The sequence below is a fragment of the Podarcis vaucheri genome (genome assembly GCF_965113315.1).
Source record: "Podarcis vaucheri genome assembly, chromosome: Z".
In the NCBI taxonomy this organism is placed as follows: domain Eukaryota; kingdom Metazoa; phylum Chordata; class Lepidosauria; order Squamata; family Lacertidae; genus Podarcis; species Podarcis vaucheri.
In genome coordinates, this window is record NC_138758.1 from 28,398,052 (window position 1) to 28,420,392 (window position 22,341).

General features: G+C 44.0%; 1 protein-coding gene and 1 long non-coding RNA gene across 4 annotated transcripts in view; one reads left to right on the forward strand and one right to left on the reverse strand.

Annotated features, from left to right (window-relative positions):
- LOC309524005 overlaps nt 1–2,614 on the reverse strand; it is a 114,511-nt gene extending 111,897 nt beyond the window's left edge. Inside the window, exon 1 of the long non-coding RNA XR_014215740.1 lies at nt 2,449–2,614. This is a non-coding gene — a long non-coding RNA (uncharacterized lncRNA). The remainder of the gene's footprint in view (nt 1–2,448) is intronic.
- ARHGEF9 (Cdc42 guanine nucleotide exchange factor 9) overlaps nt 1–22,341 on the forward strand; it is a 294,596-nt gene that overhangs the window by 53,853 nt on the left and 218,402 nt on the right. For all 3 annotated transcript variants that reach the window (XM_082208208.1, XM_082208206.1, XM_082208209.1), the window contains exon 2: nt 9,829–12,119. In XM_082208208.1, coding sequence (XP_082064334.1) covers nt 9,900–12,119 — 2,220 coding nt within the window. In that variant the 5' untranslated portion in view covers nt 9,829–9,899. The remainder of the gene's footprint in view (nt 1–9,828; nt 12,120–22,341) is intronic.

Genomic DNA, 22,341 nt, shown 5'->3' on the forward strand with positions numbered 1-22,341 from the left:
GTAAAGTAAAGGTAAAGGGAACCCTGACAGTTAAGTCCAGTTGCAAACGACTCTGGGGTTGTGGCACTCATCTCGCTTTACAAGCTGAGGGAGCCGGTGTTTATCTGCTCTGCAGACAGTTTTTCCAGGTCATGTGGCCAGCATGACTAAGCCGCTTCTGCCGCAATGGAATACTGAACTGACACCAGAGCAGCGCACGGAAACACCATTTACCTTCGTGCCAGAGCGGTACCTATTAATCTACTTGCACTTTGACGTGCTTTCGAACTGCTAGGTTGGCAAGAGCTGGGACCGAGCAACGGGAGCTCACCCCGTTGTGGGAATTCAAATTGCCAACCTTTTGATCGGCAAGCCCAAGGCTCAGGGGTTTAGACCACAGCGCCACCTGTGTCCCAGGAGCACCTGGGTTTTTTTTTTTTTTTGCATTTGCAAGCTCCTCTTTCACTGAAGGGTACTCTTCTGTTAAAGAGGCCCAGCCCATTCCAGCAGTCTTTTATGTCCAATAGAGCAATAGAGATTCTGGCTGGATTGGGGCTTTTGTGACTGAGTCCTCTGAGTCAAAGGATGGCAATGCAACATCCTTGGGCTGGAGGGGGCACTGACACCACAGGATATTTTTGCAGGGCAGGCCCTGCATGAATTTCTGACTCTGAGACCTCAGTTTCATTCCCTGAAGACGGGGAGTCTGATCTGCAAGGCCATGCCAAGGAGTAGGTAGAGGTTCCACCTTGTTCACATCTGATTTTTATAACATGAGGGAGAGGAAGTTTCCTGGTCAGACATGTTTTCAGTAAGCTGTTTGGAAACACTTCAGTGCAAAACTGCACATTGCAATAAACATGTTTTTGTTTTTTAAAAAGCATGCATTAATTGACCATTTTTGTTTTTAAAGAAAAGCAGCCAGCCCAACTGTTCCAGAACATGAGGATCAATGCCTCATGCCACTTTGCTTCCAGAACTAAATCCTGCTGCAACTTGACATCCCGACTGGGATGCTTATTGTAAACAGCACCCATGGAAGCAAATAGCAATTGGAAGGGGAATGATTTTCAGCATGAAAATGTCACGAGGGTCTGACCCAAATCAGGAGTTTGTTCCAGAATGAGGCTTGGAGGCAGTTTTTCATCAAAATGCAAGTGGCTAAGTAACGCTGCAGCTTGCAGGATTTCTTTACCCCACATTTGCCCACTTGACAGCCTTGACCTGCAGAACTGACACTGTTAGATGTGCCACATAATACTCATTCCACACTTAGTGTGATAACCTGGCCAACAGGGTGGGCTGAACCTGTGGTAAAGCTGATGTTGTTTGAGGATACACACACTAGCTCTATGGTGCTTCTGTAGGGATGGATGGATCTATTAGTTTTGGTTTCCAATCTTAAACTCAGTTATCCACATTTCTGCAGCTATTTGCATTTCTTTTTAAACCTCATGAAAATGAATCCTCATTTTAGTGCCCTCCCAGATATACACATTTTGTGTGCAATTCTGCCTAACGTATACATCTTTGCAGAACAGTTTTCTCATCTACGGTGAATTTCTGTATGTTATTTTCATTAATGTATGCATTTGTGTGCACAGCGGTACCTCAGGTTAATAACTTAATTTGTTCTGGAGGTCTGTTCTTAACCTGAAACTGTTCTTAACCTGAGGTACCACTTTCGCTGGGATGCAGGTGGCGCTGTGGGTAAAACCATAGTGCCTAGGACTTGCCAATCGTATGGTTGGCAGTTCGAATCCCCACGGCGGGGTGAGGTCCCGTCTTCGGTCCCAGCTCCTGCCCACCTAGCAGTTCGAAAGCACCCTTAAAAGTGCAAGTAGATAAATAGGTACCGCTTTATAGCGGGAAGGTAAACGGCGTTCTGTGTGCTGCGCTGGTGCCGGCTCGCCAGAGCAGCTTCGTCACACTGGCCACGTGACCCGGAAGTGTCTGCGGACGGCGCTGGCTCCCGGCCTCTAGAGTGAGATGAGCGCACAACCCTAGAGTCTGTCAAGACTGGCCAGTACGGGCAGGGGTACCTTTACCTTTACCACTTTCGCTAATGGGACCTCCCGCTGCTACTACACTGCCACCGCACGATTTCTGTTCTCATCCTGAAGCAAAGTTCTTAACCTGAGCTACTATTTCTGGGTTAGCGGAGTCTGTAACTTGAAGTGTATGTAACCTGAAGCGTATGTAACCCGAGGTACCACTGTACAGTGGTGCCCCGCAAGACGAATGCCTCGCAATACAAAAAACTCGCTAGACGAAAATTTTTTCCGTTCGCGATTTGCCTCGCAAGACGAATTTCCCCTATGGGCTTGCTTCGCAAGACGAAAACGTCTCGCGACTTTTTACTTTGACTAAAAACAAAGACATGTTTTGTTTATAAAGTTAATTTATTTTCCCTTAAATTTTTGAACTGCTCTTTACAGTATGTGTGACTTTAAAGAGCAGTTAATAAACTGTTGTTGTACCAAATTTGGCTTTGTTTGGACTTTTTTTGACCATAGGAACGCATTAATTGATTTTCAATGCATTCCTGTGGGATTTCGTGCTTCGCAAGACGAAAAATTCGCTAGACGACAAAAATTGCGGAACGAATTAATTTCGTCTTGCGGGGCACCACTGTATATCACTTGGCTGGAGAAGTGCATTGCAAAATTTGGAAAAGTGAATTTTGAAGGATGTCTGAGGCTCAGTTTGCATATTGTTTTGGAAAGTGCAGATTAAGTAGGTTTACCCTTAAAAGTGAATTTCATGAAATTTCTGCATTGCAATGCCTGCACAAACTGTTTTAGATGTTTTGGATCTTTTAAAAGCACTTCTGGCTTTAGCAAAGCCAAACCAGCCACAATACGTGGTAACCAACATTACTGCAATAGAGAGTGTAAATTTTATTATGATGCTGAGGGCACTTACGCCTGTGATGAGCTGTGCACACATTCCCTCTTCCATCCCTGTGCCCAAAGCAATTTGAAACTTGAACAAATAATGGTGGATGTTTTTTTTTTAAAAAAAAAGCAAGAAAGGGCAAGTGCATATTTGCATTGTCTCATCTACACTGATGCGTTGTGTCTAGCTTGATCAGTTTCAGCACTTATTTGATTTGTATTGGACAGGGTGAAGCTGCTGCACTGAGCATTAGAACAATGAAGAAATGTGCAGTGCTCTCTCTCTCCTAAATGAAGGCTCCCTGCTTGTTCTTTAACTCTGCATGTGCATGATAGCCGTAAGACATGCTGCTCTCTTTGTTTCATAAAAAAAAGGTATACAACTGAAGCCCAGTCAAAACATAAGATGTGTCTGTGACTGGAAATAAAAAATAGCTTTCAAGAGAATTGATGATGGTTTGACAGAGATGCCCTTTTCAATGCAGCATCTATTTACATATTTCTTGTCTTCCCACTTCAGGCACTCCACCCACCCACTCACCTACCCCCCAATTAAATTTAATTAGTCTTGGCTTCCCACAAAAACCTCTCAATTGTGCCTCTTAAGCAGAAACTCTACATTTGCTATACAAGTTGCTTTAATTCAAATTTCAATAACACTTGTAATTTCCAATATATTTCACTTTAGGGGGGACTTTTCATCCCATTTCATCTTAAATTGTGTGCCAGCCGCTCTATGGTGATAACCTCCAGGGGTGGGGGAGTGGTGCTAGTCTGTTGCAGAATGCGCCCCCCCCGTACTGTTACATCATAAAAACAAAGAGATTTATTAGCCTTTCATATATTTATCAGATGAAGTGGAGTCTAGCTAGTCCAACAAAGCTTCTGCCTTCATACTTTTTAGTCTGTAAGCTACTACAAAGCCCTTTGATATTCTTGCTCCTCTATTGGCTTTCGTCATAGCAGATTTTCAGGAGTTTGAAACTTTTTTTTTCTTACCCGCCCTCCTCGCACTCCAAACCTTGTACTCTGAGGCTGTGCACATGGAGGCGACAATGGTGCTTTCCACTCCTATTAACAGCAGCCAGCATGACCAGTGACCAGGGATGAAAGGAATTGTAGTGCACAACATCTGGAAAGAACCCTCTGGGTTGCCCCTGTTGGCTGTTTAGTCGTTTAGTCGTGTCCGACTCTTCGTGACCCCATGGACCAGAGCTCGCCAGGCACTCCTGTCTTCCACTGCCTCCTGCAGTTGGTAGTTGGTGTTTATTTAACCATTTTAAGCTGATCCAGTCCTGTTGGAATCAAGGGAATTAAGTAGGTATTCACATATCAAACTTACCACTCACCTCCAATACATAACATAGGAGTAGCTCATTCATTGGCTAGAGATGTTTTAGCAAGGAATGCCATAGGTGTGTTGCTATCTTGTATGCTTTGATCATTGTCTTATTACCTGGAGCAGGGATGGGGAACCTGGGCCCCTGCAGCCATCAGGGGTGATAGGAAGTAGAGTCCACACTATGATCCATGATCTGGGCAATGATGCTACCTCTGTTATAGCACATTGTCCAAGGTGATCTGGTGCTTTGTTTGAATTGAAATAACTTTGATATCAAGGATCATCATCCGATGAATTTTTGCAGCCCAGGGTAGGGTTTGAACTGTTGACCTTCCTTGAGTGAAAAAGCTTTTGCATTCTGCTGTTTGATCTCCTCCTTCACTTTGTCTCCTTCTTGCTAATAAAAGAGCTTAATGCTTCGCATACAACATGTTTTTCAGCTGATGTATTAAAAAAACCTGTGGCTTTAATTCCATTGCTTCTTCCTGCAGCAGACCTTCATTTCCTTTAGGGACTTGGTACTGGGATATCTTTTCATTTGGCCTTCTAGAATACCAGGGTTTTCTTCAGCAGACATAACAATCACTGTTTGACTCCTAGCACCCTGCCCTGCAAAGAAACTGATATAAAAGAGGTAGCTATGATGAGCCTGTTGCATGAAGAAGAATCCCATGGCACTTTAAAGATTAACCAATTGTATTATGGCATCAGCTGATGTCATGAGATCCCAAACTCTGAGTTGATCAGTGACCTGAGTTGTTACATAGGTTGCTGTATCTGATGTATGCAAGGAATTGGGGAAGGGTGATAGCTTAGTAGAGCATCTGCTTTGCACACAGAAATGCCCAGGTTCAATCTCTGCAGCTTCAGGTAGAACTGGGAATGCCCTCATCTAAAACAGTGTTTCCCAAACTTTTTTGGGCAACGGCACACCTGTTTAAGGAAAAAAATCTCGCGGCACACCACCGCGGCACAGCCCCGTGATGTCAGCGCGCAGCGTCACGCCGGGAGGGACGCACGAAAGTGAAAGTTTTTCCCCTCCCCCTTGCCGGGGAACCTCCAAGCTTTGGGGGTGGGAGGAGGCAGCAGAGCGAGGGACTGAGGGACGGCAGCAACTGAGGCGGCGGCGGCTGTTGTGGTGGTGGCGGCGATAGCGGGCGGAGGAGGGGGCGGCGGCGGGGCTTGAGGAGCCGTCGCCGGGAGTTGCTGCTGCTGTTGTTGCTGCTGCTGCCCGGACATGCCGGCCTCCTCCTCCTCCGCTGTCTCGCGCTCCTCCCTTTTGCACGCGCTGCCCCGCCGCTCGGCACCACCACCGCGGAGCCGCCCCCGGCTCGACGCGGATCCTCGCTGCCGCCGCCTCTCACCGCCCGACTCGCCCGCCTCCCTCCCACGGCACACCAGCCAATGTCTCAAGGCACAGTAGTGTGCTGCGGAACACCGGTTGGGAAACACTGATCTAAAACACTGGACAACCATGGCATCAGTCAATTAAGGCTCCTTCTGGTGATCCTATGAGCTCCCCAGATCAAATGAGCCTCTGATTCTGCTGTGCCAGGTAACGTGGCTCATTTGCTAGAGAGAGCAAATACATTTCTAGCCTACTTAACATCCTGCTAGCACCTCCTAACAGTGGTACCCTGGGTTACTTATGCTTTAGGTTACATACGCTTCAGGTTATAGACTCAGCTAACCCAGAAATAGTACCTCAGGTTAAGAACTTTGCTTCAGGATGAGAACAGAAATCGTGCTCCGGCGGCGCGGCGGCAGCAGGAGGTCCCATTAGCTAAAGTGGTGCTTCAGGTTAAGAACAGTTTCAGGTTAAGAACGGACCTCCGGAACAAATTAAGTACTTAACCCGAGGTACCACTGTAATGCCTCCTTCACCTCTGCAGTTGTTTACAGCAGTGTCACAGGGACCAGCAAGGCTGCATTGGCCCAAGCGTACCCCTCATGCCTGCTCTGGGTTAACCAGAAGCACAGGTGGGCCAAGACAGTGTGGTGCAGCTATAAAGGTGAGATGAGTGACTGATAGGGATGGATGAATCTGTCCACTTTGGGTCCTCTCAATTTCTCATTTTCCCAGTTCTCCACATTTCTACAGCAATTTGTGATTTTTTAAAATTTAAAAATATCATTCGCATACCACTGTGAATTTAACTAATTATACAAATTTTTGTAAGCAGTTTTAACTAATGCATATGTTTTTGCAAGCCACTCCCCCTAATACAATGCATTTATTTCCTCTCTTCCTGCCTATCACTCTTGCCTTCTGCTATGCAAAGTGAGGTGATTGTCCAGGGCTGTCGTAAGAGTTCTATTTTGGCATACTTCTCCCTGTGCAATCAACACTGCACAAAGGAGAGCATTGTGGACTGTGTTTGCAGGTGCCTCCCCTGCCCAGGACTCTCAGGACTCTCAGAACTTAGCCTGCCACTATCTCCACACTGCCACGCACAGAAAACACACAGCAAGGCTCTCACTGGTTACTTGCCCCAGTTGCATTGAAGAAGCTGTACCATGAAAGAGATATTCCTGTCGCTATATGACAAACATCTGTTTCCTCCTATTTTTTGAATGCAGCATACACTGGCGGAAATGCTGGGGGGCTTTCTTCCCTTTTCTGGGCAGGGGGAAGTTGTATGCCCTGGATCTAAAGAATGTTTGGAGCAGAGAGGTTTCTCTTGAGGGTTGTATGATTGTTACTCAGTTTCTCTCCCCCCCCCCCTTCTCTTTTTATCTTCCTGGAGAGGAACGGATATGAGTACTGTACGTTGAAGCCAGGCGGAACTTCCTTAGCTTGCTTTGGCACCTTTGGGAAAGTGCAACTCTCTGTGCTTAATGTTATGTGTTCTCCATGTCCAACAAAGCAATGGCCCAAATGCTCCATTCTCTTGTCTTTTTCTGTTCTGTAGCAGTATCAGTGACAATTTGCCCCAGGATCCAATGTGGCTTATTTTATAATCTATAACTAGTTCTCAAAGACAACTGATCTCAAAAAATGCAATCACTGCCCTTGTTGAGCAAACAGTACATTTCCAAGCACAATTCAAAGTGTTGTTGCTGACCTTTAAACCCCAAACGGCCTCGGCCCAGTATACCTGAAGGAGTGTCTCCACCCCCATCATTCTGCCCGGACACTGAGATCCAGCTCCGAGGGCCTGCTGGCAGTTTCCTCATTGCGAGAAGTGAGTTTACAGGGAACCAGGCAGAGGGCCTTCTCGTTAGTGGTGCCCGCCCTGTGGAACGCCCGCTTGTCAGAATTCAAGGAAATAGGCAACTATTCGACTTTTAGAAGACATCTGAAGGCAGTCCTGTTTAGAGAAGTTTTTAACATTTGGAGTTTTATTCTGTTTTTAATGTTCTGTTGAAAGCCGCCCAGAGTGGCTGGGGAAACCCAGCCAGATGGGTGAGGTAGAATTTAATAATAATAATAATAATAATAATAATAATAATAATAATAATAATAATAATTAGCACCATGCTGTTGCTGGTACAAAGAGACACCTTATAGAGAGAGATGCCTGGTATTTATTTCTTATTTTTTAAAGTTGAAAGGGTCTGCCTGTTGTGTACAGTAATCTTAGGTATTGGCACAAATGTCACTGTCTATCTCTTTCTCTTCCTCCTTCTCCTAAAAATCATTCTAAACTATTCTTACAAACTAGTGATTGGCTGGAAGTTCAGGGTTCTTGTGAATCAACTCCTGAACTGACAAGCAAAAGGGAAATCTAGTACTGTCCCTTTATTTATGGAAGACTTGAGTATGCAGAGAGCCTCAAGGTGCTGGTGGGTGGAGACTTGGCACCAAGAAGGCTACCGTAGCTTGCTGTTGGCTTGAAGGCACTTGGCACTCCCACACTCCTGTGGGTACCACCCAGCCAGGATCTGGCCCTGTTGCAACTTGTTCTCTTTAGATGGAAAGAACAAGCCTGATGTACTTTCTTATTGTTATGAAACATAAACATCCTGTTTGAATGGATGCTTCCTTTTCAGTTCATCCCTCCTTTTCTCTCCATTTGAGCTCTATGAAAAGCCCAGCCATTCATAAATTGGCAAGGATCAAAAATGGAGGAAAATCAAAGCATTGGCCTCTTGTGCACTTTCGTCTCCTAGTAGGATATGTACACACAAATACACATTGCAAGAGGCCTCAGGAGAAGGAGTGCCTAGCCATTGCCAAAGCTTTGCAAGGAGTGCATTTATCTTCGTAAAAGGGCCATTTTTCATGTTCATATTTTCTGTCTTCATCAAACCAAGGCATACATGGTCTACAAATTTAGTGTCTGCCTAAAAACTACTGAGCACAATTTTAGATCTTAAGTCTGCAGGCTTAAGTCTCTTATTTTTTTGCTAAGTGGTTAGATGTGGTGCTTCATGTAAGATGCTGCATAGATAGGAGGCTGCGTCAAAATGGAGCTCCCAGAAATCTGGCTCTAGCACCTTCTCTTGAATCCAGCTAAGTCATATGCAGGGTGGACTCATTGAAATTAATGCACCTAAATTAGTCACATTCATTAATGTCAATGGGTCTTCTCTGAATGTGTCTAGTCAACCTCTTCTCTCCTGCAGTACCAGGCCTCTATCTCCAGCGCACACATGTGCTTCCAGTGCACCACCAAGACTGCACTACACATCTGTTTGAGCAGTTTGTCAACTGACTGCACTACACATCTGTTTGTGGGGTCTGAACTGAACCTTGTGACCAGTGGTTCTTATTTTATTTCTTTTTCAGATATATAACCTGTGGGACTAGGTTTGCTCTTGCCCCATAAATGTGCTGGTTCCTCTTTGTTCCCTGTCCCCAGTATCCTCCACCATGCACCCACCCCTGGTGCTGACACTGGGGGCCAAACTAGATGTGACATTTGTTATGTGGCTGGCCATGAATGATTTATTTTTTCTTTTACAAATGGCTGGAATGAAGGGGAAGCTAAGCCAACTCAGGAGCATGGGAGGGGAAACAACTTATTCCCATTGTTTCTACTGCAGTCCCAATTGGAATTGCTCCCCATACACCAGCTAATTGGAAGAAAGCCCCCATTGGTGCTGTTGGAAACTTTCTCCTCATTGCAAATAGGTGCCAGGCAGGGGTGGGGATAAGGGTTCAAGTTCCCCTCCCCAATGTCACAGTCCTGATCCAGATCAGGAGGGCTTTATACCGTCTACTCATTAAAAAAAATATCAGCCATGCAAGGCCAAACCACAGGACCAAGCCACCTGGAATGCACTTCCAGTTTCACAATGGAGATAATGTGTGTTTTATAGCATTAGGTGTAGTAGCTGAGGTCAATATTGTTCCTTATTCACTCCTTGACAGCATGTATATTCAGCAGTACTGGAAACAAACAGAAATGTTTGTTTTAGATAGAATATTTCTGTGATTTATTAAGAAATGTATTCAAAGGCATTACTTATTCAACTTATAGAAAGTTTTTAAATTTTTGTGTCTGTGTTTTTTGGAAATTTCTGTGAGTGGTCTGCAAATTAGTCCTTGTAATGATCCGGCTGTTAGATGCCATTTTCAGAAATTCAACTTTCCTTTCTCTGGCTTACTTTTTTTAAAAAAAGGCACAGAAACTAATTGAATTGTTTTCTGTTTACCCCCTTAAGCTCTGCAGAACGTAAGCATCTGGTGGTGATGGAGCTGTGACATTCGGACATTGGATTTGTCAGCTGGAAGTATGGAATTCGTTGACAGCTGCCAACATGGTTGCTCTAGGCCAGTTCCAAATGGATATGGAAACAAGATTTTTCAAACTAATCAAAAGGAAAGATCCAGTGATTTTAAGCATTCTAATTCTTGTGATTTCAATGATGATGAAAAGGAGGATGGAGCCAAGCATAAGAAGAAGAGCAAGGGCAGTCGGCTTTGGAATTTTGTCAACCTCAAGAAAGCATCCTCCATGAATTCCAAGAGACCTCAGTCCATGATCCTCTTTGGAGATAATACGGAGATCTTGGAGCAAAATCGTAAGATGTCCTTAATGGAAAGGGTGAGGTCTTTCAAGAAGCTAAGATCGTCTGGTATGGCCAAGAGTATGTCCAAAACCAAGGCTGTTATTATATCTGTGGAAACTCAGGAAGATCTTGAGCAAAAAGCACTTCACCGAATTAAGAACCTAAGTAACAATCAGCGTCCATACCGCCATTCCTATGCAGGTCATATTGAGGATTTGGATTCTTCTTTTGAAGATGTTGAGGTGAATAGCTGCGTGCTAGATATCGCTGCCAGTGAAATTAAATGGCACAAGAATTTTGGCACTGAAATAAACAGCGACAGTACTGATAATGACTGTCACAAAATGCCATCGACTCAGAGGTGCATGGCTCTAGAATGTGAGAATTCTCAGGAATCTGGTGTTGCACAAGGGGACTCTCAAAGGAGATGTTCTGCAGCTGCTTCTGAAACTAAAAAAGGAAGAAGTTCTGGGGTCTGGAGTTACATCAAAGGGATTTCATTGACAAGCAAGGACAGTGAAAAGCTGCCCGACATAAGCAGGGAACCTAATTTTCAGGACATGGGAAATGCAACAGATGATCCCACTTCTTATTTTGACTTTGATGTGGGATGTGAGGAGAGCGTTGGCCAGTCTCAAAGGGTTAAGGGCAGCCACTTTGGTGGGGTTCTCCGATTCTTCAACAGCTTTGCTAGGAAATGGCGGGGCTCTTCGAAAGAACAAAGGCCAAACTCCAGTTCCAGACGCCAAAGGCAGGAATCAACTCCTCCCCAGGAGCCTCTGGTCATCATAAATGATAAAGCCAGCAGTTTCTTTTCTCCAGGATTGTCTCCGGATTCCGGAATCTGGGATAACCGTAGTTCAAAAAGTTCTGCTGGTAAAGGGCCACCCCAGGAAAGCACAGATGCCGAGAATTCCCATGAAGTCTTCAGTGAGAATAGCAGTTTCAATGAAGTTTCACCCCCTGCCATAGGTTTGCCAGCTTTTTGCCAAACAGGCTTTCTCAGTGACTGTTCATTTCTTGATGTGCATGGTCTGTCTATGGATGTGCCACAGGTTCAAGAGCCACTTCTCGATAAAGTAGACAACTGGGGCTTAAGTGCTGCTCCAGTAGGCACCTGGGCATTAGAGTCTTGGGTAGAAGGCAATACTGAACACTCTGCTGATACCCCAGTGGACCCCAAGAGCTTGGATATTAGTGATTTAAAGACTCGGGATTTGACTAAGATGGATGTTAGGGATATCAAAAATGCCTCTCTGAATTATGAAGGGTTTTGCAACACTGAGCTGGATTTGGAGGTTTTTTGTAAAACTGATGAGGGTACACTGGGCCTAAGCATTGTATCAGAGGATGTTGACACTGTACCAAGTAGTGTTGTTGATGTTCCAGATCTGGCTTGTCCTGTAGTAGATGCTAGATCTCTCCATAGGACTGCAGCAGATGCAGAGCACCTGGTCAGAATTTCACGAATTAACCCAGACCTAGAGCTGATGACACCAGCAGATATCACAGATGCTGGGACTATATTAGCACATAGCCAGATCCTGGAGAGTGTTCCAAGGGATGGACCGCCCTTGGCTACTGTACAAGCAGACAGCCAGGATTTAGCAAGGACTCGAGTAGATGCCCATAATTCAGAAAGTTATCCTGTGGATACTGAGAACATTAGCACTACTCTGTCTTCTACTCAAGGTTTGTGCAGCATCTTGGAGGATGTTCACAACCCTTCTACATCTGCTTCTTTATGCTGCCAAAGCTACAGCCAGCAAGTGCCAGATCGGGAGAATTTTCCCATCAAAATGAATGGAGACACCTTCCAATTACATCCAGATCCGGTGAGGAAAGCTCGCAAAGCACAACGCCCTGAATGCAGGGGAGTTCGTCATCCAGTTCAGATGAGTGTGTGTACAATTGCCCCCTTCGCTGAATTCAACAGTGCAAAGGTAGTATCTTGCTCCAATTAGGCAGTATGTCAAATAAATCTCGTTTATTGCCTCTTCCCCTATTCCTTCTACAGTGGTGCCCCGCAAGACGAATGCCTCGCAAGACGGAAAACCTGCTAGAGGAAAGGGTTTTCCGTTTTGAGCTGCTTCACAAGACGAATTTCCCTATGGGCTTGCTTTGCAAGACGAAAACGTCTTGCGAATGTTCCGATTTTTCCCCGCTCACCCCCTTTTTCTAATCCACTAAGCCGCTAATAGCCTTTTAGCCGCTAAGCCGCTAAGCCTTTAATAGCCCCTAATCCGCTAAACCGCTAATAGCGCTAATCCGCTAATAGGGTTGGTTCGCAAGACAAAAAAACCGCTAGACGAAGAGACTCGCAGAACGGATTATTTTCGTCTTGCGAGGCACCACTGTATTCTTAAAGCAAAGCTATGTGTGCACAATGTGCTAATTGCAGATCTTTCGAATTCTGTGATCAGAAAAGCTGCATTCTGCAACCTATAATAATTTTTTGTTCGTCCTTTTTTGTTATAATATTCTTTTCCTGCTAGTCAGGAGATTTCTATGGGTTGCAGACACCAAACACTTTGCCAAACTGCCCTATTTGCATAGTGATTGGTTACAAGGGACACTCAGACCCAACAGTGTAATACATTAGAACAATCTTTCTCCAACCTGATACCCTCCAGATGTTTTGGACTACAACTCCCATCAGTCTATCTAGCATGTTAGTACTGGCTGGGACTGATGAGAGATGTAGCCCAAAACATCTGGAGGGTGCCAGGTTGGTGAAGGCAGTACTGAAAGAACTGTGACTTTAAAAAAGCAAGCACTAAGCACAGTTGCAAAGGAGCTATTGGTCACCAGTGGCAAGTGTGCTGCAGGAATTTTGCACCTTGATGTGTATTTGTTTTATTATTATTATTATTATTGCATTATCTTTCTGTCTATTTATTCTCAATCTAGTTACAGGTAGGTAGCTGTGTTGGTCTGCTGTAGTCGAAACAAAATAAAAAAAATCCTTCCAGTAGCACCTTAGAGACCAACTAAGTTTGTTATTGGTATGACAGAGCTTATTTATCTGTAGTTCTTTCTGTGGATTTTCTCTCTCAATAGAGGACATATCTTTTCAGTTCTGCCCGTCTGTTCCTGACAACGTGCTAGGCCTCTATTCTGTGCAAACACCCTTTCGTTTGTTCAAATTGAAATGTACAGAACACTTCAAGTAGAGAGAACTGAGGTTTTCTTGGCAATTTGGGGTCATCTGTGGAGGATACCTGCCAGCAGGGTCTAAAGAGAGTGAGGAGCATACACCCCCTTTTAAATCCACCCCCTTTCCCTCTGCTTTCCTTGCCACTTAAATGAAATTAGGCACAGCACAGGACAGATGCACAGGAATAAATGCCATGTTGCACTGAGCTGACCTCCTTGCTACCTCACCCTTCTGGTAAAGAACCCACCCGCAGGGAAGCTAGCGCATTGACCTGGCTTGCCATTTTTGTCAGGGTGATGTGAAAGCACTCAAAGGTTTCCCGACCAAAGTTGTCACATGTAATTGGCAGTTGCTCTCTGTTGCGGGTTAATCCCCTAAATTTGACAACTAGCAAGGAGTTAGGGTGGCTGAATCCCTGTAATCTTACCGTTCAACTCTATCACTGCATTTCCATGATTTCCACAGGGCAGGCCTGTGAATGTGTGCAAAATACGTGCATGGTTTGTGCTTTTCTCTCTCCTGTGGTTGGCTTGCTGCAGTTTACAGGGGGAGGGGGAGCGCTCCCAGTCCAGCGAATGGGCTTACACAATACAACAGGAACCTCCCCCCCCCCAAAAAAAGCCCAACAAGCGCAGGGATCAAGCTGATAAGAGCAACCTGTTGACTCCTGGGCCTTCCGGCCTCAAGCATTCAGGAGCCTCTTGCTATTTTTGGCCAGAGGAACATCAAGAGCAAAAGGGATACAAAAATATCCCTCCCTGGCCTTTAACAATCCGTTTTTGCATGCTCAGATAAAGTGATGTCTAGAGAATTAGAAAAACAGATGTAGTTCAGTGGCGTTCTAGTTAGGGAAGAGTGCAGAATAGCTGTCAACCAGCTTCCATGTTTGGGAGAAGGGGTGGCATCAGGCACCAGACTTAAAAATGCTGCAGAGAAAAAGCCTCTTGGAATGTTTATACTAATCGGCCTTTTGGCTGCTGTTCTTCCCGCAAGGATTTGATGGCTAGGGAAACTTCTTCAGGAAACCGGCTTGAAACATAGGACTGTACATAGTGATGGGCAAACCTTGTTAATTTTTCTCTCTTTCTCAGTTTCTTGTTTAAATCAAACCTTAAATTCAGCCTGCCACATTTCCACATTGATTTGCAATAAAAAAAATAAGTCTTTAAGGGAATTTCTGTGTACTTTCATGTACCTTTTTACTTAATACACACATTTTTGCAAGCAATGACCCCTAATAGAAAGCATTTTTGGACATTATTTATATCAATGTGAGCATTTGTGTGTGTGTGTATTTCCCCTAATACATTGGTGGGTGTGGGTGGGTTGTACAATATTTTTGCTTGGATAACTATATTGCAAAGTTCAAAGAAGTCTGAATTTTTAAGGATAGCTGCATTTCAGATGACACTTTGCAGAGGCAGCCAAGTTGGTTCCCTCCAGCTGTTGTGGATTACAACTCCCATAATCCCTGACCAGTGGCCCTGCCGGCTGGGGCTGATGGGAACTGGAGTCTAAAAATATTCAGACGGTTCCATGTTGGCTACCCCTGTTGTTTTGGTTTAGGAAGTGCAAATTAAGTAGCTTTATATTAAAATGTCCAATGAATGGGTATCTCACCCATTCTTACCTGTATTTACATTAGCCTGGAATTGTGACTTACTAGGTGCTCAGCACAGTAGCTTATTAAAGTGGCCTTCCTTTTGTTGCTGGGTGTGGAGTAGGAAACTGCATGTTCAATGACTTGGATTAGAAAGGTGCAATTGTTAGTGGAGGGAGGAGGAGGAGGAGAAGGGGCTACTAAATCCTTAATTTAATAATAATAATAATAATAATAATAATAATAATAATAATAATAATTTTTATTTATACCCTGCCCTCCCCAGCCAAGGCCGGGCTCAGGGCGGCTAACAAGCAATAATAAAAACAAGTTGAATGAATACAACTTAAAAACAAGATTAAAATACAACATTAAAATATTGAAACATTAAAATATTAAAATGCAGCCTCATCACAGGAGGAGAAAGGAAAAAAGAAAAAAGAAAGAGGGGGAGGGAATCAAAGTGGCTCCAAGCCAAAGGCCAGGCAGAACAACTCTGTCTTACAGGCCCTGCGGAAAGAGATCAGATCCTGCAGGGCCCTGGTCTCATGAGGCAGAGCGTTGCACCAGGCCGGAGCCAGCGTTGAAAAGGCCCTGGCTCTGGTTGAAGCCAATTTAACTTCCTTAGGGCCCGGGACCACTAGGGTGTTGCTATTTATGGACCTTGAGGCTCTCCGTGGGGCATACTGGGAGAGGCGGTCCCATAGATACGAGGGTCCTAGGCCGTGAAAGGCTTTAACGGTCAAAACCAACACCTTAAATCTGACCCTGTACTCCACCGGGAGGCAGTGTAGCTGGAAAAGCACTGGGTGAATATGCTCCCAGGACAGAGACCTCGTAAGGAGCCTCGCTGCAGCATTCTGCACCCGCTGGAGTTTCTGGGACAGCCTTCAAGGGCAGCCCCGCATAGAGCGAATTTACGTGCTAATTGTTTCCTAGAAATCCCCCTCTGCTGATTTTCACCTGGTGAAAGAAAATATATATGGCTCAGGACCCCAATATGTTAAGGACTTCAACTTCTCACATGAACTTACTTGGATCTTGCAGTTGCCATCTGAGGCCTATTCTCGTGCACAGTTCCCTTGAAGGGGTGGAGTGCAGTGTGGCAACAGAAGAAAGAGTCTTTTCAGTGGTGGTTCCCCAATTGTGGAACGCTGTCCTCAGGAACCATTATTTTCAACTTTTTGGTGCTAGGTAAGGATGTTCCACTTTACCCAGGCATTTGATCTTTATTTGTAACCATATGGTATAATGATGCCTAGCTTGAAGTTGTGTTCAACTGTTTTGTATGGTGAAGTAGGACTTCTCCTTTTTGTAATAATATTGCAGGATGAGCTCCTTTAGTAAATAATGTTTAAACTTTTGTATTTGCATTTCTTTTTCTTTTTTTACAATTGAAAGTCACTTATGTAGTAGTAGTAGTAATAATAATAATAATAATAATAATAATAATAATAATAATAATACCCCACCCATCTGGCTGGGTTTCCCCAGGCAGTTTACAACACATTAAAAATGGTAGAAAAAAATATAGTAAGTAATATGCTGTTAAACTTTTAAAAAGATATATTGACACTTTGCTTTTTCCACATTTAAATTAGGGCTTGTTACCCAATTATTGAAACCATTGGCTCTTTGTCTGTAGGCTAACTCAGTAATGAACATCCAGCTACTGCATAATGCTAGCAGAGTTAGAGAAAATCTGAACTAGTTGCTGCTTATGTGGGTTTTTGCTTTGCATTTTTTGCTTTGCATTTTTACTGTCTAGCCCTGTTCATATGTAGTAATCCCAGTCTGATAAACTATGGTTTATCAGACTAAAAATGAATCCTCCCTTCTTTTGTGCACATTGATGCAATATTTTTCGTGTTTGTTAAACCATAGTTTCCTATTAGTATCTGAATCAGGAAACTCTGGTTTCAGCTCTGACTACAGATAAGGATTGCAAGTTGCTGTTTCATGATTGTAGACAGAACTTAAACCACACTTTCCCCATTTAGACATAATGGAAAACTGCTTTGACAAATCGTAGAAGTATTGTTTTATAAAGGCTTGCTTAAAAAAGAGGAAGCGCATCCCTTAAAGAAGACAAGAAATGACTCAGATTTGTGTAGATTTGACCCAGATTTGAGGACCCAATGTGGTGTACTGTAGTGGTTAGAGCGCTGGACTACAACCTGGGAGACAAGTGTTCTAGCCCCCACTCAGCTGTGAAGCTCACTGGGTGAGCTTGGGTCAATCACTGTCTCTTAGCCTAGCCTACCTCACAGGGATGCTGTGAGGATAAAATGAGGAGAGGAAAAGCTGTGTCCACACTGAGCTCCATGGAAGAAAAAAAAAGGTGGAATAAAAATGTAATAAATAAGCAAACAAACAAATAATAAAAATTGCACAGTAAATTTATAATTACTGCAATTGCACATTTAAAAATAATTACCAATAATCAGCATCAGACAGCATAATGGGTTGCTTCCATGCACCAGACTTCTAGTTGGTCGCATTGCTGTTGCTTCTTAACCCAGAGGTAGATGGGGAGGGGTAAGGCAGCGAGGAGGTTGCTATGGAGCAAACACACCAGACTGGCTCTGCCGGTGCATCTGCACTGCCTTGACTTTAGGGATGGGTGAGAAATCTGGTTCAGTTTACATTGAAAGGTAAACCTACCTAATTTGCACTTTCTGAAAAAATACACAAACTGAAGCATAGCTGTCATTTGAAATTCACATTTTCTCCAATTCTGGCAGTTCTCCAGACGAGTAATTATCAGTGCAAAAATACTCATGCTTAGGGTAAAGTGTGCTTTAAAAGTTGTACATTTAGTGGAAACAACATACATATGTGAATTATGTTAAGGCAAATGTAAATATTAGGGGAAATATGCTTTGCAAAAATGTGTGTATTAGGCAGCATTGCATACAAAAATGTGTACATCATGAGAATTCCACACTAAAACGCTGCTTAAATTCCACAAGGACTTCTTTTTAAAATTGCAAACTAATGTGGCAAACTGAAATTAATATTGGAAAAATGAGAAAACGGGAGAAAGGGAAATTGGCAGATTCTCCCACTCTTTCTTTTCAGTTCCTAGCAATGACCCTGGTCTAGTCTGCATTCCTACAGCATCTTCTCTGATGTGAGAGGGAGGGTGCCAGTACAAAGAAGGAATGTGGTGTCACAGAATGACCTGGTGCTGGCTATCTCCTCCCAACCCTGTGCTCATTTGGCAAGGCAATTGCAGTGCAGTGTGCTCTAGGAGCCAAAGAACATCTTACTTTATTGGTGTGAGTGCAATCAATGGGCTTCACTTTGAAGTTTAATCTGCAGCTTTCAGGGAGGGAGAAACATCAGGATCAGGCTTGTGGTATGTGGGAGAGTTTTGAAAAAGACTTTGCCTTCCTACTCCAGTCCAGATGAAAATTATCTACCCATAAGCTTCATTCTAGCCTTGAGGGGGAATCTCCCATTCATGCTTTCTGGTGTGGATGTGGGTATGTCATCAAGACCACAGGCAAGTGGGGGAAAGGGTTAATCATCCATGCGACACAGTCCTGATTTCTTCCATACATGCACAGTTGCAATTAAAACTTTAAAAATAAAGCAGGTTAATTACATTCAGAAAATTAAAATGACACCTAGTTTGGAACTAAATTGTGCAGTTTGGTGTCTTGTCCAACACATGCAGACAGACAACTTTTATTTGTACTTAAGGAAGATATACTTATTCAGGCAAGGAGTTGTAGAGGTTGGGCAGCAGAGGCAGTGCTCAGGAGTCACAATGCAGGAGTTCAAGAGCAGGGCAAGAAGTTCAGAGCTGTATGGAAGTGATGAAGTTATCCCAACAAGTTTTCCTGCACCTCTTGGCAGCATTTAAAGGCAGGATCTGGGATGCTCACTCATGAGACTCTCTCACGTTATGGGAATGTTGAAGCTGTTGAATGCACTCCTTCAGAGTGGGTCTGGGTCCCATCTGCAAAGGTAGCACCTAGTTCTAGGTGGCAAGGCTGAGCCCTCCTGTTCAGGTTCCCCCCTCGGCTTATCAAACCCCTCCTCTGCTTCCCATGAGGGGAGAGTCCGCTACACTAAGGATACCAGATTTTTTCCTAAGAATCTGGGGACACGTTTTTTTTTTTTTGAAAAGAGAAAAAAAAGTTATTTTTTTAAAAAAAATGAAGAAGTAATATAGTCTCTTATGTGGTCTCCTCTGTCACATGGCCTTCCTCTGGGCCCTGGCCTGCTCTCTTGGAGTGCTAGCCACCGTGGAGTAGGCTCGGGTTGGCCTGGGCTCGGCCACGTGTCCTTCCCGGTGCTCTCCTACCTCTCCTCCTCAGCGGCAGTGGTGCGGCAAGGTCGGGGCTCCTCTCTTTTTTCCTCCTTACTTTTTCTCTCTTCCTTCTCCTCCTCCTCTCCTCCTTCTCCCTGCATCGGCTCCGGGGTTTTCCTGGCCCTGGAGCGCTGCTGGGCAGTCGGCCGGGTGCTCTCACTCCCAGCTTGATTTGGTTCGCGGGGTGTGTGTGTGTCAGCGATTTCCCCAGTTGACACGCCGGGTGTCCCTAATTTCCCCTCAGCAGTGGCGGTGGCCGCAGCAGCCTCAGCAACCTGGAGCCAGCCAGGTAGTGCAGTTGGCTCTGGCTGGCTTCAGGAGCTACTTGCTGCCATGGCGTCCACCATTTTGCCTTGCCAGAAGTCCCCACATGATGTGTCTTGTGCTGTTGAACCAATCACGCAACATTCATTCCCTACTAATAAATCTACAACACTTAAAATATAAATCTGGGGACATTAAATGAAACCCGGGGACATTCTAGGGATGGATTTTGTCCAGGGACAGATTTGAAAATCTGGGGACTGTCCCCGGGAAACAGGGAAGTCTGGTAACCATACTCTACACTCCCTTCCAAAGTGAGTGATGTTGGGGTGGAAAGAGAGCTCTCCCTTCTCCAGGCCAGGTTCCCACCATTCACCCCCCCCTCCTCTGTTTCTCCCTCCTCCTATGTCAGAGCTTGCAAGTTCAAGCCCAGCAACACTATGAGGCTCATGACACTCAGTTGTTTTTTGACACTGACCCTCTCTATCCTATTTTATTGAGCCTCAAGCCATGCTTAAATATTCAACATTTTAAAGGTTTTAAAGATTCTGCTATTGCTTTGTAAAGAAGATGTAAAGAACTTCTTCCCTGGAGTTTTCTAATGAGAAGTCAGATGGCCATCTGTCAGGGATTCTTTAACTGTGATTGTAGCGGGTTGGACTAGATGATCCTTGGGACCCCTTCCAACTCTAGATTCTATGATTGTATGGCAACATTATGCTTTCCAGTGGCAGGTTTGCCCAGGGCTGAGGAAATGGATTCCAACAGCTTGATGCCAAGAATGCTGGTGAAAGGCTCTCACATAAAATCAGGTACATGTAGAGAATTATTTTTACTCTCACTGAGCCTTCAATCTAATGCATCTATATCTTTCATAGTTAAATAAAGTTAAAAATACAGACAACTTTTTTCATTGTAATCTTTTACTGCCCTCTACAGGCTGCTGGTCAAATGAGTATTTTTGTTTTTAGGGATCTTGGAAGTATAATTTTCCTAATTAGTTGCTTGAGATTTTTTTTAATATATTTAAATAAAATATGAGATAGAGTCTGGTTCAGATCTGATCTGTGCTGGAGAAGAATTTCAGGGCATGTAAAGCTCACTGCCCATTTGAGGTACTAGGGCAGAGCTTCCCAAACTGTATGCTGCAACACATTACTGTTGCTCCCCCAAACTCCTCCCGGGGCAGGAAAGGGGTTAGTTTAACCTCCACTTTTCTAGCAAAACTGAATTACTGTGTTGCAAAATGATGCATGTCTAAAAAGTATATCACCATCATGAAAAGTTTGGAAAGCTTTGTGAAGTGTGCAGAAAAATGGAAATATTATACAGAACTATAGCATATTAGGCAAAATTGCTCTGCAGATATGTTTGTGTTCAGCAAAATCATAAATGTATACATTAGGAGAAAGTCACACTAATCCTGCTGTATTTTCACAAGGACATTAAAAATAAAAGAATCACAGACTGATGTGGGACTGCGAAGAACTAGACTTAAAATTGGAAAAATGAGAAACCGAGGGAAACCTGAAATCAACGTATTTGCTGATCTCTAGTTTCATGTTTAAGGTTCAGCTCCACCTTGAAGAAACACTTCTCATTTTATTTTTACAGACACCACTGAGCATTCAATCTTATACATCATTTTTTGCTCACAGAGCCTGTTTGATGATAAGGATTGCTGTGTAATCTGATTGCAATCACTGTGATAAGAAATTAAAGGATCGTGCTAAACATTCAGCATCGACAGATTCCAGCTGGTTTTGCTTCTTAGCAAAGCATTTTCTCCAAGTTTGAAATCCCAGGAACAGTAGCATGTTTGGTGCATTGACCTTGAATGTGGATCCTGTCGTGGCTGTTGCTTTGGCTTCCAATCACATCTCCTCTGCCCAACTCCCAGTGCATACAAATAAGGCACTTTCCCATTTGCTTCTGTTCACTGAAATTTCCGCAAAGTTCCTGACTCCCACATTATTTACCGCGCCTGAACAGTGGCATTGATTGACAGCGGAGCAGGCTCAAATACAGGCTTTAGGATTGATTAGTTAGCACTGCATCAATCTACTCCGCTGTATTTGTGTCTTCTTTAATGTAATAGTATATTGGCAGCAACAGTTGGCCATAACAGAATTTTCAGTCATTAAACCTCACGTCAGCCTACTGTATTGGAAAACTGACAAGAACTGGTGAATAAAAATAGGTAGGGAAGCTATTCTAAGGGTATGAATGATTTGTGGTTAATAAACCACTTCTGAATTTCAACAAAGGCTGGCTTTCCTTTTGTTCTGTTTGATTTTGGAGGTTTGGTCTTTCTAAAACAATTATTATAGGTCTTCAAAACTTGTTACAGAGAATTGCATAATGGCATCCATAATTCTGTAGCCCACCAACATGGTGGCAGTCTCCTGTGGTTTTTCAGACATTGGGTGACCCTTCTCCCCTGCTGTTCATGTAGTCCAAGGCAAGAGGAGGGAAGGAAGATTACTGAGTTCATGGTGGGCTGGTGACCTGTTCTTGGTCGGGTGGGTCACACGATGTTCAGATGTAGTGATACCGTGTTGGACTTGGCTTAAAGTCCCACCCAGCTGCATCTCTCGTTGAGTAACCTTCAGGCCACCCTAGGCTACCTTCAGAATTGTTTTGTGGGTAAAAGAGGGGCAATTCCCCTTGTATGCTGTATTGAGCTTCTAGGAGGGCACGTGGTTTACAAGTGTAATACGTATTCACTTTCCCCAGATTGACCAAAGGGAGGGATCATTCATTCAGTGGAGTCTCCTGTTTCTCAATCAATAAGAATTTTGTTTTAAATAACTTGTTCCTCAC